Source organism: Setaria viridis, chromosome 1, assembly GCF_005286985.2.
Source record: "Setaria viridis chromosome 1, Setaria_viridis_v4.0, whole genome shotgun sequence".
NCBI classification, from domain to species: domain Eukaryota; kingdom Viridiplantae; phylum Streptophyta; class Magnoliopsida; order Poales; family Poaceae; genus Setaria; species Setaria viridis.
Window position 1 is genome coordinate 29,383,464 of NC_048263.2, and position 12,415 is coordinate 29,395,878.

The 12,415-nt window shown below is 49.8% G+C and overlaps 2 protein-coding genes across 2 annotated transcripts; both read right to left on the bottom strand.

Annotated features, from left to right (window-relative positions):
- Positions 1-728: 728 nt before the first annotated feature.
- On the bottom strand, positions 729-4,285 carry LOC117843552 (NAC domain-containing protein 73). Its single transcript, XM_034724187.2, has 6 exons — positions 3,836-4,285; positions 2,841-2,979; positions 2,538-2,724; positions 1,945-2,450; positions 1,155-1,472; positions 729-1,057 (listed from the first exon to the last, which is right to left on the bottom strand). The coding sequence occupies exons 1-6, from the start codon at positions 3,841-3,843 to the stop codon at positions 1,004-1,006; spliced, it is 1,212 nt and encodes a 403-aa protein (XP_034580078.1). The 5' UTR covers positions 3,844-4,285; the 3' UTR covers positions 729-1,003.
- Positions 4,286-8,212: 3,927 nt separating this feature from the next.
- Positions 8,213-11,465, bottom strand: LOC117860062 (uncharacterized). Its single transcript, XM_034743276.2, has 2 exons — positions 10,925-11,465; positions 8,213-9,687 (listed from the first exon to the last, which is right to left on the bottom strand). Exons 1-2 carry the CDS (start codon positions 10,985-10,987, stop codon positions 8,581-8,583), a joined length of 1,170 nt encoding a protein of 389 aa, XP_034599167.1. The 5' UTR covers positions 10,988-11,465; the 3' UTR covers positions 8,213-8,580.
- Positions 11,466-12,415: the final 950 nt, after the last annotated feature.

Consider the following 12,415-nt stretch of genomic DNA (forward strand, 5'->3'; position numbering starts at 1 on the left):
ATCCCGTCACAGCTTCGGTCTGTCCGATCCAGCGTGGGCCGAAAAAAGCCCATTTAATTTCAGGGCCTCCGCCGCTCTCGTTGTAAAGCAAAACGAACTTATATAGAACCAAACACAAAATAAAGAAGGCCAACGAATCCTCTTCTGTTAATGATAATACCAAACCGCTATCTTTTACCGCGTTCGGGCCAACACAAAGAACCTCCCCGTTGGTCTTCCTCGCCGAGCGTCATGGTGGACGCCTTGTGACTCCAGCCTCGGATGGAAATAATTAGCTTAGTGGGCTGGTTTGTGGGCTTTGAGCCCATGTTGCTGGTGACTTACCCGAAAGAAACGAATATCTATACTCCCTTCTTTGGTGTGTGTGAGGAAAGAACGCGCGCATGTGGCAGCAGGCAAAAATCTCTCTAACGATCTTTACCATTTAGCGTCTTGCGTGCAACTGTTAAGTGCATCTCCGCCGGCAGGCACTCCTAGCAGGCGAGGCGGCCCGTTAAAGTATGACTAGGCGAAGCTGGCTCCTCGGTTTTCCATTGTTGGAACTTGGAACACACTGAACAACGCATGTTGAACAATCCTCTCCTCAGTTTTCCCTTGTCGGAACTCACTGGACAATGCAGGTTCGCAACAGCCAGGAAGGCAGGAACACACTGAACAATGCAGGTTTGCACCAACCATGTCACGGAACACGCAATAGACTTCAATGCAGGTTTGCACCAGCTATGTCGTCACAGAACACGCAACTAGGTTTCAAGGCCTTCGGTTTTGTGATGGTCAGATGTCAAAGGTTTATCATTTCTTCTAAAGAGAGAGAGAAAGGTTCTTGGTTTCCTGATACAGTTTGATGGCTCAACACGAATACACAATACATCACTAGTGCAAGCATGCAATCTCTATGTTGTGTAAGCCCCAAAACAGTTGCTACCGAGTACCATCATATCCTGTGCAAAAACATGCTCTTCGATCAAGCAGTTGGAGCGAATAATTAACACTTGCTATCACCCTAGATGCGGTCCAGCCAGCTGCCAAGGCTTTCCTGAGAACCAAACTGCAAGTCCTGTCTCAAGACGAAAGAGAAAAAGAAAACATGATCAGATTTGTCAGAGCAATTAACGAACATATTGGCACAAGGAACACCAGAAGGATAAGCTTACACCAAGCTGAAGATCTGGAGGCGTTCCGAGATCCACATTATGGAGATCAGGTAACCCATAAAATGTGTTCAGGCTCCTGTCAAGGATCTCGTTCCTGCATTGGGACAGAATCGGGTAGTCCATGGGAAGCAATGTGTCGTCATTTAAGGAATTCGGGTCTTCACGGCAAAGCAGAGGTTCGTCTAGGTTCAGCTGAGCCCGAGATGCCCCTCCAACAGCCTGCTGTTCTTCAGCTCCTGCACACCATGCAGGGTTCATGGCATCATCCTCCAGGCTAACAACAGGAATGATAGGCTCTCCCTCATCCTGCAGTAGTAGCTGAACCCAAACCACAAAGTTAGAGTAGTGGACATGGTCATGAAAACAAGGTTTTGGCAATGCACCAACGGAAATTGCAAGCATATAAGCTTTTATCTATTATGTCAAAAACATTAGTGTACATATTTCCCGGATGCTCCCTTCTCTATCAGTGAAATAGGCACAATCTCATGCCTATTTGTTCAAAAAAGTATAAATTTCAAGGATACTGATAGAGGTGATTATGTACTTCAATCTATAAAGTATTGTTGTGTGCTGATTTTGAAACATGGTTATAAATTGATCTCTGCCAGATCACCAGTACTAGTTCCCCATTGGTTTTAGTGGGAGGTAATACAGATAGCTAGGTACAAACCACTTCCAATTTCAACTCGACATATGCCTGCTTGTGCATTTTCTAAAACTGGTTTATACTTTGATCTAGCAGTTTTTGTACATAACAATGATCCCAAAAGAAGTTAATATGAGTTACCTGATCCTGCAGGATGGAAACATTCTGCTCTGTTTCACATGGACTATTATTAGCAAGACGTGGCTGTGGAGCATTTGTCTTTGGAGTTGGAGTTTTAGGACCAATCACAGAAGCAGATGCATCAGGTTTGTCATAAGCAGCTTCTGTTTCAGAAATTTCCATACTCTTATTTGTTATTTGGCAGAAGATTTTGGAAACAACAAGATCCCCGTCCTTTTCATCCTCCTCTTGTCCGAGGTGATACTGATGCATTACCCAGTGAGCTCTATCAGGTTTTTCACCTCTATGTGAAGTTTTGTACAGCACCATTATCTTCTTCCAACCTTTTTTAACACCATTGTCATATATGGGTTTGGATCTCCCTGTCTTGTGCCATCTCACATGCTCATCAGTAACAGTGTGATCACTACTGCAGCTTATGACCCTTCGACGCTTGCGCTGGCCACAACCATAGGCTTTTGAAACTCTATGGAAGAAATGAGCATTGCTGCCATCTGTTTTCATACCTACAAGGTCAATAAGAACCAAATTCAGAACATGTATACCCCAACAAATTCATAAGGAAATACAAATCTTAAGAAATAGTTACCTACCAGGAAGATTTTCAGGGTGTGAATAGCAGATTCCTTCATCGTTATCTATAATTGGAATAAATTCATCAATGAGCACATGTGGCCTCGAACCCCCCAGACCAATTTTCTCTTCTAAATGTTCAAGCAACTCCAAATCAGATGGGTCAAACTTGACTCCAGCAGGCAGCCCAGGCCACTGCATGGCAACCTGCAGAATTTGAAATGCACCAAAATCTTGCTCAGAATATGTAAAACAGCTTCAAGTGAATGAGTGGAAAGCCAAATCTCCCTTGTCCCTCATCTAAATAGAACAGATGTACTTACATCACTGTTATCAATGACATGACTGCAGTTCGGACATTCCCTCCGTGCTTCTGCAATCAATTCGCTTATTCTGTGATTACCACTAGGAGTTGTGTATCTTATCTTCTTAGCAATTCCCCTACAAGTTATCAACCACGACCTGCAACAAAAGGGACATATTGTCATATTGGTGCTGGGTCACAACACAAGTACTTGCACAAGAGAATTTGAAGGCAGCCAAGCTAAATTAGTTGAAATGCATGAATTTGTAGCTAGTAGTCTGTGTGTAACAAAAAAAACAGAGGAGTGATTTGGTGTCCTGTTCTTGAAAATGAAGCCCTGCCAAAACTACTTGGTGGCTGGACTTCCAGTGGCAAAGAATAAACTGAACCACACAAATGCTGAGACTACGTGAAACTTAGTCTAGCATATTCTAACTACAGTACTGGTCACATGACAGGGCAGTACGGTAAACACTCGTGTGCTCTGTTTCTCTGTTCCTTCTATTTCCCCCACTTATCCCCACTCTGGACATGGCTGCAAAATTGATCACACCCAAATTTAACTGATGCGGTGTACTAGTGCTACTACATCAAGTAAAATCATGATGTTCTGGTACACCAAGCTGTGTACTAGCTAATGCCAACCACCGGCACTACCTGCTATTTGGGGCATTCAATCCAATCCAATGCAAATGTTAAATAATTCCCATTATCCAAAATTTCTGAACCCCTCCTCGGCGTTCGCCAAGGCAAGCCGACATTAGCAATAGCAAACCATCCAACCCCATCGAACCGATCCCCGACGCGATCGAGAAGCCGCAATCACCTAGCGCGGCCGCGCGCGGGGACGGGACACGGAAGAAGAAGGAAGAATCCTCGCAGTCGCAGCACTAAAAACCCCAACTAAACCCGAGGAGCCCAAATGCACCGCGCGATCGAATAAGCAAGCAAGCCCTAACGATCATGATTGAAGTCGAAGGGGGAAAAGAAGGTGGCGCAGAGGATGACTAGTACCTCGCCATGGATGCGCGCGGGCTCCGCTCCCCCCACGGCCGCGGAAGGCGGAGGCGGACGGCGTGGCGGCGGCGGCGCGGTCAGTCGACAGCGGAACGGTGCCTCCTGGGTGCCTACCGCTCCCTCTGCTGTGCACTCCCCCCCTCGCGCGGCGCGGCTCGGCCCGATCGCGTGCGCGGTTGGATTGGCCCCCACACGCTGGTTCGCCGAGGAAATATACCCCCCTGCCTCGCACTCCCAGTAGGAGGAAGGCGGGAAAGCTCGCGCGGCGCGGCGGGAACCGGGAAGGCGATGCGCTCGCGCTGGCGGGCCGGGAGACGCGGAGCCTGTCCCGTCTTCCTCTCTGTCTCTGCTTCTGAGGCCCCGCGCCTGCTTTTTGCCTCGGGAACCCTGAGCGCTGCTGCCACGGCAGTAATGCCAGCGACCGTTGCAGCTTCCTTCGCCCCCTCCCTTTCCTTCCTTCGCAAGCCGCGCACGGGAACCGAGCGAGAGCGCTCGTTCGGTCTCGCGGGGCCCATGTCCAACTCCGCTCCGCTGTTTTTCACTTTTTTGTTATGGCGTGCCCGTGGGCCGCGTCCGAATGCACGGCCTAGGTCGTGCCATGCGAGGCCAGCCCGAGCCCACTAGCCCGTTTTCCTCAGCAATCGCCGCCATGGGCCCAGCTCCTTCGGACCGTAAGCTTGCCTACGATTGGGCCGAAATATACAACACCCACCCTTTCCTCATCCATCTGAGTATGAACATTGTGACTGACCATCTCCGTCCGCGGAGCGAGACGACAGCAACACCGCAACAGCATGACTCGACCACGATGAGTCAGCTGTCAGAGTGATAGATCTGCACAGGCTGACTGGATCCTCACTCCGGTCTTTTCTTTTCCTGTTTTTGGAAAAGGGGAAGACAGTGACCTCATTTGTGATTTGTCACGAGGGAAATGACGGGTTCGGACGGATCATATTTAGATATTTGATACTAATTAGAAGGACTAAATGTGAACTAATTATAAAACTAATTGCATAAATGAGGGTTAATTTGCGAGACAAATCTATTAAATCTGATTAATCCATAATTAGCACATGTTTACTGTAGCATCACATAGGCTAATCATAGACTAATTAGTTTTCCGTTTGAATACTACCCTTATTTGTGCAATTAGTTTTATCATTAGACTATATTTAGGGCTCGTTTGGCAGGGTTGCGGCTGTGGCTAAAATAGTTGTGATTGTGGCTTCTTCGATGAAACAGCTTTTTTTGGCTTCATCTAGTCTGGATGGAAAAATGTTTAGCAAAACGGCTTCTCCTAGATGAGTAACATGGATAAAAATATGAAATGTACATAATACCCTTCCTTATTTTTTTCCTTTTTCTTTTTTCTCCCTTCTTTTTTTCTCTTTCCTTTAATTCTTATCCGCCTCCGCCAGCCTTATCTGCTCGCAACGCCTCCGCCTGCCTTATCCGCTCACAACGCCTCCAGTCCCGCACTCCACCGCCGGCCGTCCCAGCGCCGTCGTCCCTGCCGTCCACCGCGCTGTGCCTCCGTCCCCACGGCGCTCCGCGTCCAGTGCCACGCCACGCCGCCAGGCCACCTCCACCACGCCGTTCCGCCTCCACCTCGCTGCTCCGCCTCCACCGCGCCGCCCGACCGCCTCCACCGCACCCTTCACCTCCACCCGCAGGCTCCTCGAGGGCAAGGGTGGGAACGACGGGAAGAAGCCGCGGGAAGCCGATTTTTTAGGCTTCTTCTTCGTCAAATGGCTCTAGAGAGCGGGTTCAGAGGGGCTTCTTCCCCGAAGCCGTTTTGGTGAAGATCGTTTGGTAGGGCTTCGGCTTCTACCGGTGGAGAAGCCGCAGCCGAAGCCCTACCAAAAGGGACCTTAATACTCCTAATTAGTGTGCAAACATCCGATGTGACAGAAACTAAAGTTTAGTCCAGGTATCCAAACACTCCCTAAGTTTCACTTTCATGTAGCATAGTTTCTACTGTTGCCGCAATATATACAAGCGTGGCATCGGCGTTTTATGATTTTGGCAAGTCCATCCACAAGCGACGAGAGAAGCGAGCGGTCCAGTGCACTTTCGGTAGGACGAAAACCTGCTTCCCAACAAGTTCTCACCAGCATCCCTTGTCTTCACCTCCGTAACTTACCCTCAGGTTGTTCCTTTCATCCTCTCCAAAACGGACCCTGCATCCCGATCGATCGATTGATCGATCCTGGTCAGCATATCAAAACAGTGTGAAGCTAGTAGTAGTAGGTCTGTCTGAAGGGACGTTCATTAACGTTAATACACCTAGACCTGCCTATCCAGCTCAACCCGGTCGCGAAGATTCTTCAGAAAAGCGTTGCACCGGTGCATAAAAAAGGTTGACACAGGCATAAGGGGAAAAAAGGATGGGCTACGATCACCGGCCGTGCTGTACCAACGGGTTGCTGCGTGTGCGGATGGCCGTGCGGTTGAACGACTCGGTAGCCGGTCAACACTCCCAAGCGATCCTTAATAAATGCAGATTGCAGAGAAAGCGAAGATTTGCAGCCATTGCAGGCGCACCACGGCCTGAAAACGACCGGGCAGGTCAACACTCCAGCATTGCTACATGCACTTGATTAGCTAGGAGTAGGACCGCAGCGAACAGAGCAGCTTATTGTAATGTAAGCTTCCAATTGCAGGGAAGAAATTTGACGCTGCCCGCCCTCTTCTATCCTACTGCAAATTCCCCACGCGGATCATGCTGCCCTGATATGGTCCAACTGCCAAGTTTCTGAAGAATCGGCCAAAAGCGGCCACACGAATGAAATACATGATGTGTGTCAGGCGTAGCTGCCTCGGGTTCTACTTACGTGACGGGCGCAGGCGAACCGAATCAAACCAGCAACAGCGGTCGCGGCAGTACGTCCGCGTGACGGAGCGCTAACCGGAGGCTCCGGAGTCCGGAGCCATTTCCTGGTCTGCCACGTCACGACGACCAGGGCTACACGCGCGCGGGGATGGGTAGTCAAACGATATCTGCGTCGACGGGCGACCGGGATCCACGGCGATGGGGACGGGGACCCGGCCACGGCGACACGGGCGGCGCGCGAGGTCAAGGAGGAGCCGCCCGCGGCGAAGAAGCAGCGCGAGGGAGGCGCCGTACGCGCGTTCGCATCCAAAGGAAACGAAGCGGTCCAACGAGGCACGCCGCGCCCGCGCGTTATCCGTTGGGGGGCGGGCGGCTCGGCGCGGCGGATCGAGTCGAGCGGGTGGCCGGGACATGCCGCGGCGCTCGTGGCCAGGTCAAGCATGGCAGCGACGCCGCATCTGCTGCGCTTGTACACGGCTCCGACCCACTTGCCCGTACGCGTAGATTGTCGCGTTCGCGTACGTCGTCCGTGGAAATTTGGCGCGAGCAACTGCAACTGCAACTAACTCTACTCGGACCAGCGATCCAGCGGCGACGGCGCGTTGTACTGTCCTTATCGGCGTCGTACGTCTCAAACTGTAAGGGCCTGAGATCTTTGGTACGTACCGTATCCCATTATTGAAGAAAAAAAATCGCACGAAATATCTCAGTGCTCGGCCAGTTGGGAGCTCGTGATAGCTCCACGTCACGCTGCCGAAAACTTGGGTGTCACCGTGATACTGGCCAAACACCAGATACAACGAGCTGCTGCTGTATCGAGATTTTACGCAGTTCAGTCTAGGCTTCTCTGCGCAACCGAAATCTCTCAGCAGCTTCAGAACCTCTCTCATCTGGACCACTGTTCAGGAACGTGCAGTGCAGGCACGAGGATACAGCAAGGCACACAAGGCGCGTAGGGCCGCAGCACTGGACGGGGGGTCTGTTTCCAGGGCTACAGGCCACACGACCAAGCCAATTCGCAGCATGTTTGCCAAGTCTGGCTGAGGTGGACGCCCGACAGGAACAGCCTGTTCCCACCAGCTCAACTCCATCCAGGAGCACGCACACATGCCCTGGCCCCCCGTCCCGCCCTCTCACAGGTTGCTCAACAAACAAACAAATCATTTGCAAACGCTAAAAAGACCATTACAAAGCTCGAGATGGGTTACCCAATTTCGACCTGCCAAACGGTCTTAGGATTTGACACTACGGAGATCTTACCAGCCTGGAACGACCGTCAAAAGGAACCCCAAAACCCTTTTTGTTAGGAAATCCACCAGACAGCCTTTTTTTTGTTGGACCAAAGTTTGAACTTCAGCGTGTCGGTTAGAATCAATTCCATCATGACATGTCTGACTTCAGAGAGTAGAGGTACATGGACAACAACTCAGAGCAACTGTCAGTAATGGGAACCAGGAGACGATGTACAAGAGCAAGAGCAAGAACTCAAAGCCACTGTCAGTAATCTGGTAAGTCAAGACATTGTATTGTACAGCACGAAGTGAGAGAGAAAAGGAAAGAATCTGAAATATCGCTCGGTATGAAATCTACAATAGTTAAGAGTTCATATATCAATCATGGAAGCAATGAATAAAAACTCAGGTGGTATAAATAAGCACACACACTGCTGAGCTTCTCCGCAAAACAAGAACGCAGCATCGAAGCCATGCTGCTGTCAGGGCCTTCCAAGGTTTGAATTACACGGGTACAGAATCTCATATGAACTCAACCAGCAGCCAAGCGATCACTCAACTAAGTCAGCCAATCGCATCAGATACAACCCCGCAACAGCAGGGTGTTCCTCCTCCTGGGGGACATCGGCCAGCAACGTCCCTGCACCTCAGGTCATGATGCAAACCAGAGTGGCAGCCTAGCCACTGCCAGTTTCCCTCATGCAGTAGCCAGGAAGAAGATATCTATACTGATCGATTTGCTCCAGCAGATAGGCGGGGAGATGAACGGCGGAGTATGTGCTTGGAATAGGCCCCAGCTTGGCAATGATCTCTTGGAATGTGTATTCTTCAGGAAGCATGTCGAAAAGATCAGCACCCTCACAAATCACATGCTGAATCCTCTTCGGGTTTAGGAAGTACTTGAATCTGATCCGATCAACATGGCTGTAGGCTTTCATCTTGAAGATGAAATCGTTTATGTAGCGGAAGCAAAAGCTGCAGTGCCACCCTGAATCAGCCAGAAGCTCATCTGTTTGCCGGAAATGCGCATACCTGGTCTTTCCAGACCGATATCTGTGTACTGAAGCCCTCCAGCTCTTGTCATCGAGTAAAAATTGGAATGAGTAGAGATAGTTCCTGAGCTGGAGATGAAGAATCTCAGGAATGTCATCACACCATCTCAAGAGGTTGATCGTATGCCCACTTGGGATCTCATCAACATCAGACATGATCAACAGGTCATCATCTGTGATGCCAGCAATCTTAATAAGCTGGTCCAGAGCAACCCTTTGATATGACTCCTCAACAAACGGGTTTTCTCCCTTCACGAACCTTCCTCCTATCATACCATAGGTCAACCGTGATTCAGCAAACTCAAACCGTTGGCGGTTTTCCTTGAAGTGAAGATCCTTCTTTATGCCAGTGAAGGTTGAATTGGACTCAAGCAGCACAAATTCTGATACATATGGGCTCAGCTCGTGCCAACGGATATCAAGAATGTCAAGCTCGTTGCTGAAGAGCACAGCATCAAAGACACGGCGTGGAGTCTCCCTGACTTTCCATCCATGCAACTTGCAGAGGTTACCCATCGAGACATTCTCATGATAGTAGTGAGGAAGTATTGTGAAGGGCTTTGGGGGCTTTTCCCATATCGGTCGGAGGAAGTAAGTCACCTTCTGGCCATGCACGTATATGGCGAAGATCAGAATAGGAACACCGATCAGTAGGATCAAAAGAGCCCTCAAATCAAATCCCCTCAGTGCACACTTCAGCCTTGTCATGCTCAGAACTGACTTTGAACCGTACTGCAAACAAATTCAGGGAGCAAATAAGAAGTCAGACAGGCAGCAATAGATATCAGACAAAAGGCACAAATTGACTTAAAACCAAATAATAAAAGGCGATCCACAATGTTACTATATTAACTCTAATGAACTGCATATTCTGTAACTGTGCTGATTATTTGAAACTCCAGTGTCAGGACATCACTTTTTTTTTTTGCATCAGTTCAACAAGTAGAGCTTAAAAAGGGAGGAACCATAATGCATTGCAGCCAGGGGCATTTGGCAACAAATAAAAAATTTCAGCTCTAGGCAAAAGAAAGGAAAATTTACTGATTCAGTAAGCATGAGAATGGTAAATAAAAAGGCTATATGAGCGCATACGCAGCATTTCAATTATTCAAACACAAAGCTGGAACAGAAAGAAGAAAAAAAAAATACCCTACTGACATAGCACCATGAAGACAACCGTTGAACATAGGGAACATCACAGCCATCACAAATTCCTAGGTTGAGGACACGCGCTTCTAAAATATCCGCCGTGAATGTGCAGCCGTGTAACAGCAACCAAAATAATGCATGTGCAGTAGATTAAAGAAGTAACCGGTGGACCGGTGGAATATGCGCATTTTCTCTATTAAAAATAATATCTTTATCAGTGATAGGCTGGTGCAGATCCACCAACAGGAAAGCAATCAGGTAGTTTATTTATTTTTAGTAAAGAAAACAGCCTGTAATTTTTACTTTTGCGGCATGAACCCTCGCCATCTGCACGGGAATTGTTCAAAAAAGCTGGAAACTTTATGGCGAAAAGAAAAGAGAGATTCCGGGATTAGGCCAGACAGGCGGATTAAGCCAGGTCTAGAGATTCTAGCCCAGCCAGAAGCATCCAGGCGTCCCGATTTCTTTCGCGTCAACTAATCCCCAGCATCCGCGGCAGATGAAAGATGCCGGGGAAGCAATTTGGCGAGCACCCGCGATCCCCCGGCTCGGGAAAATCTCACCGGCACCCAATCCGAAATCGAAACTCAACTGAGATTAGCAAAATAGCAGGCTGAACACGAGCAATTGTTGGAGTGATCAAAGCTTGGTGCAAGCGGTTTTGGGACGAGCAAAAACGTATTGAAACAGCACGGAAAGAGGAAGAGACAGGCGCCGCCACGACCGCGGCTCCCCCGCGCGGACAAGGCGACCCGCCGGGGGGAAGACACGCGTGCGGGAGGGAAAGCGACAGACGGATCTGGCCGGAGCGGGGGCTCACCTCGTTGTCGCAGACGCCCTCACAGATGTCGGTCTTCTTGCGGTTGCAGTAGCCGGCCTCCATCGCGCCGGGGACGGCGAGGAGGACGAAGGAGGAATCAGCAGCCGCGTCAGGCGCACCCCGAAACCGCGGGTACGGAGGGCCACGCGCTGAGGCACGAACCGCGCGCGCCGGTCGCGGAGCCGGTCAACACGGCACGCGTCTCCCGCTCTTCCCCCCCGCGCGGGTGTGCCCCAATGGCGCGGACGATCGGCTCCTCCGCCCTCACCCCGAACTCCGCCGCCGGGAGCAGAGCCCTCACCGCCGGACCACCGCCGCCGCGCGTGGCTGCGTCCGCCCTTTTCGCGTTCTGGCCCCTCGAGGTTTCCGCGTGCTCGCGTCTCGGTCCGCGTCTCCTCTTCCTCTTCTTGCCGCGTGATGCCGGGGCTCGTTCGGGATTTCGTGGGAGCGCCGGGGGCGGAAGCGCAAAAGACGAGTCGATGGATGCGATGCGATTGTGCGAGGAGCGGCGAAGTGTTTTGCGATGCGAGACGGGGAGGGGTTCCGGGAACCGCTTAATTATAGCCGTTTGGGGCAGGGGGGGTGGTGGGCGTGTTGTGCTGTGCTGGCGTGGCTGGCCGAAGCGGCCGGAGAGCTGGTCTTTGTTTGTCCTCGTGCTAGGGGCATCCACCATCTCTGCTTATTTTATTTTTTAACTTTTTTAAAAACAATCCAACACCACCATCTGCTTAAAGCGATGCCCAATTCTTTAATCAGATAGTAGTACTGAAGAATGAATTTTTTGTGAATTTTAAAGATATCTATTTGATGAAGTTATAGATTTAAAAATAGGATTTGAAAACTTTTTAAATCTCTTGCATCTTTTGTTTATCCTTTGGCTTGGCCGTTTCGGTTAGGAGAGGTTGGTGTGAATGCAATTCGAGCTCGGGCATGTTTGGGGCTGGGCGGTTGGCCGTTTCGGCATCAGGCTCCAGCTCACGCTGATCAGCCTTGTTGTGCTGGTTGGATTGTGAGCTGAGATGATGGTGAGGATCCCCTGTGAGATGTAATGACAAGGAGGGGCATCTCTCTCGCCGCGCCAGGATGCTTCCTGGGTGCTGCTGATGTGCTCTGGCAGTGCTGGGTGTTATTTTCTCCTCCTTCTTCTTTTCCCTTTTCTTCCTTGCCTCTTTTGATAAGAGGTCGTGTGATCAAATGATGACGGATCATGTGAAGTACCGTGTGGTCTTTTTCTCCGCGTCTGATGTCTTTATCCGGTGACTTTTGATGGAAATAGTTTATACTAGTGGCTTATGATCTACCGTACAAAAGCTTTCCAATTCCAAAATATCTGAGTTGCGATGTGAATTTGCACGCGACATTTACATTTTGCTTCGTGCCATATATTCGCCTTGTTAAATCCGCTAGTGCAAGTGCAAGACAACATACGTAGTACAAACATATGCTTTGCACTGGATTTTCTTGGAGATATTTTCCTCTACTAAATATTTC

What these genes read in the sequence shown, in the direction of transcription:
- LOC117843552 (XM_034724187.2), bottom strand. An exon ending in ATGTCATTGATAACAGTGAT is followed by an intron (nt 2,725 to 2,840) that starts GTAAGTACATCT and finishes CAAATTCTGCAG; the next exon opens with GTTGCCATGCAGTGGCCTGG. An exon ending in CTCCAGATCTTCAGCTTGGT is followed by an intron (nt 1,058 to 1,154) that starts GTAAGCTTATCC and finishes GTCTTGAGACAG; the next exon opens with GACTTGCAGTTTGGTTCTCA.
- LOC117860062 (XM_034743276.2), bottom strand. Translation starts at nt 10,987, where the DNA reads ATGGAGGCCGGCTACTGCAACCGCAAGAAGACCGACATCTGTGAGGGC. An exon ending in AGGGCGTCTGCGACAACGAG is followed by an intron (nt 9,688 to 10,924) that starts GTGAGCCCCCGC and finishes ATTTGTTTGCAG; the next exon opens with TACGGTTCAAAGTCAGTTCT.